General features: G+C 41.6%; 1 protein-coding gene across 1 annotated transcript; it reads right to left on the bottom strand.

Annotated features, from left to right (window-relative positions):
• Positions 1 to 6: 6 nt before the first annotated feature.
• LOC106532732 (zinc finger BED domain-containing protein 4) lies at positions 7 to 1,047 on the bottom strand (the record flags this gene model as incomplete). The annotated part of the gene is given in 1 exon segment (XM_014028852.1): positions 7 to 1,047. A coding segment is annotated over 1 exon segment (746 nt), but the record flags the coding sequence as incomplete, so codon positions are not given.
• Between the last annotated feature and the right edge of the window lie 480 nt (positions 1,048 to 1,527).

Below are 1,527 nucleotides of genomic sequence, written 5' to 3'. Positions count from 1 at the left end.
GTGTATATGTATATATATAAGTATATATGTGTGCTCTTTATGTAGCAGCATGAGGCCTCAGTGCAGATGTCCTTCATGAGAAAATTTGGAACATTTGTAAACAGCAAAGTAACAAAAATATTTATTTAAAGAAATGAGAACCAACTGAACCTTAATGTTTTTTTACACCAGGTACTTGTAGTGCAGATGTCCTTCCTGAGAACATTTGTAAACAGCAATATAACAAAAATAAATTAAAAGAAATGTGAACAATCTGAACCTGAGTGGTTTTTTTACCCTACCAACTTTTCACAAAAGATTCTTAATAGTCCCAGTTTAAGAACTGCAGGTTGTAATGCAGAAAACGGAGACGCTCAGCATTTTCTCCAGTGAGCCTGTTCCTCCTTTTATCGTAAATGTGGCCAATCTCACTGAACACCCTCTCACTGTGAACAGAAGAAGGAGGTGGAGAGAGGAACTTTATTGCCAGTGGTGCCAGAAGGTGCAGGCGAGTTGCATTTTGTTTCCACCATTGCAGTGGCTGACCAGTCTGTCTGTCAATCAGTGGCTCCTGTTGGTACTGGTCCAGCTGCTGAGAGATTTGCTGCTCTTCATCAATCTCTTCAGAGGTTTGACCATGAGCCCCCAAAAGGTTTGCATACATTTCGTCAATCAGGCCAGTTGGACAAGGTTCCTCCTCTTCTTCCACCCTTATGCGTTTCTGACCTAGGATTTCATCTTCCAAGGAGGTCCTGTTTTCAGCCTCAGCTGGTTTCCTAACTTCTTCTTTTGTCCATTCTTTTGCATTGCTTAGTGTACCCTGTGCTAAGGCATGCCYCTTATACCGAGGATCCAGAAGTGTCGCCAGCACCAAACATTTGGTCTTCTCAGCATTTTTGAAACGTGTCTGTAAGCTTTTCAGCATTGTATCCTGGACAGTTTTGATTCCCTTTGTTTTGGGACCCTCTGTCTCAAGTGCCATCTTYAGCACAGCAATGCTTGGGATGATGCAGGAGATGGAGGCATCTGACTTGCTCGTTTCTAATGTCACCTGTTCAAGTGGGCCCAGCGTAGCAATCAGATTGGAAACGAGAGTCCACTGATCAGCTGATAATGTTGAAATCTTTCCATGGTCACCTGCATACACATTCAAAGCACGTTTCTGCTCCAGCATCCTCTCCAACATACAGTGGGGAGACCAAGTATTTGATACACTGTTGATTTTTCAGGTTTTCCCACTTGCAAACTCTTCAACTGTGAGTGATGGAATCTAAAACAAAAATACAATGTATGATTTTTAAATAACTAATTTCCATTTTATTGTGTGAAATAAGTATTTGATCATCTATCAACCAAGTAAGAATTTTGGCTCTCACAGACATGTTAGTTCTTCTTTAAGAAGCCCTCCTGTTCTCCACTCATTACCTGTATTAACTGCACCTGTTTGAACTCGTTACCTGTATAAAAGACACCTGTCCACACACTCAATCTCCAGCATCTCCACAATGCCCAAGACCAGAGAGCTGTGTAAGGACATCAGGGATACAA

This window comes from Austrofundulus limnaeus, unplaced genomic scaffold (assembly GCF_001266775.1).
Source record: "Austrofundulus limnaeus strain Quisiro unplaced genomic scaffold, Austrofundulus_limnaeus-1.0 Scaffold821, whole genome shotgun sequence".
Classification (NCBI taxonomy): Eukaryota; Metazoa; Chordata; class Actinopteri; order Cyprinodontiformes; family Rivulidae; genus Austrofundulus; species Austrofundulus limnaeus.
This window is presented reverse-complemented; position numbering and strand designations above follow the sequence as displayed.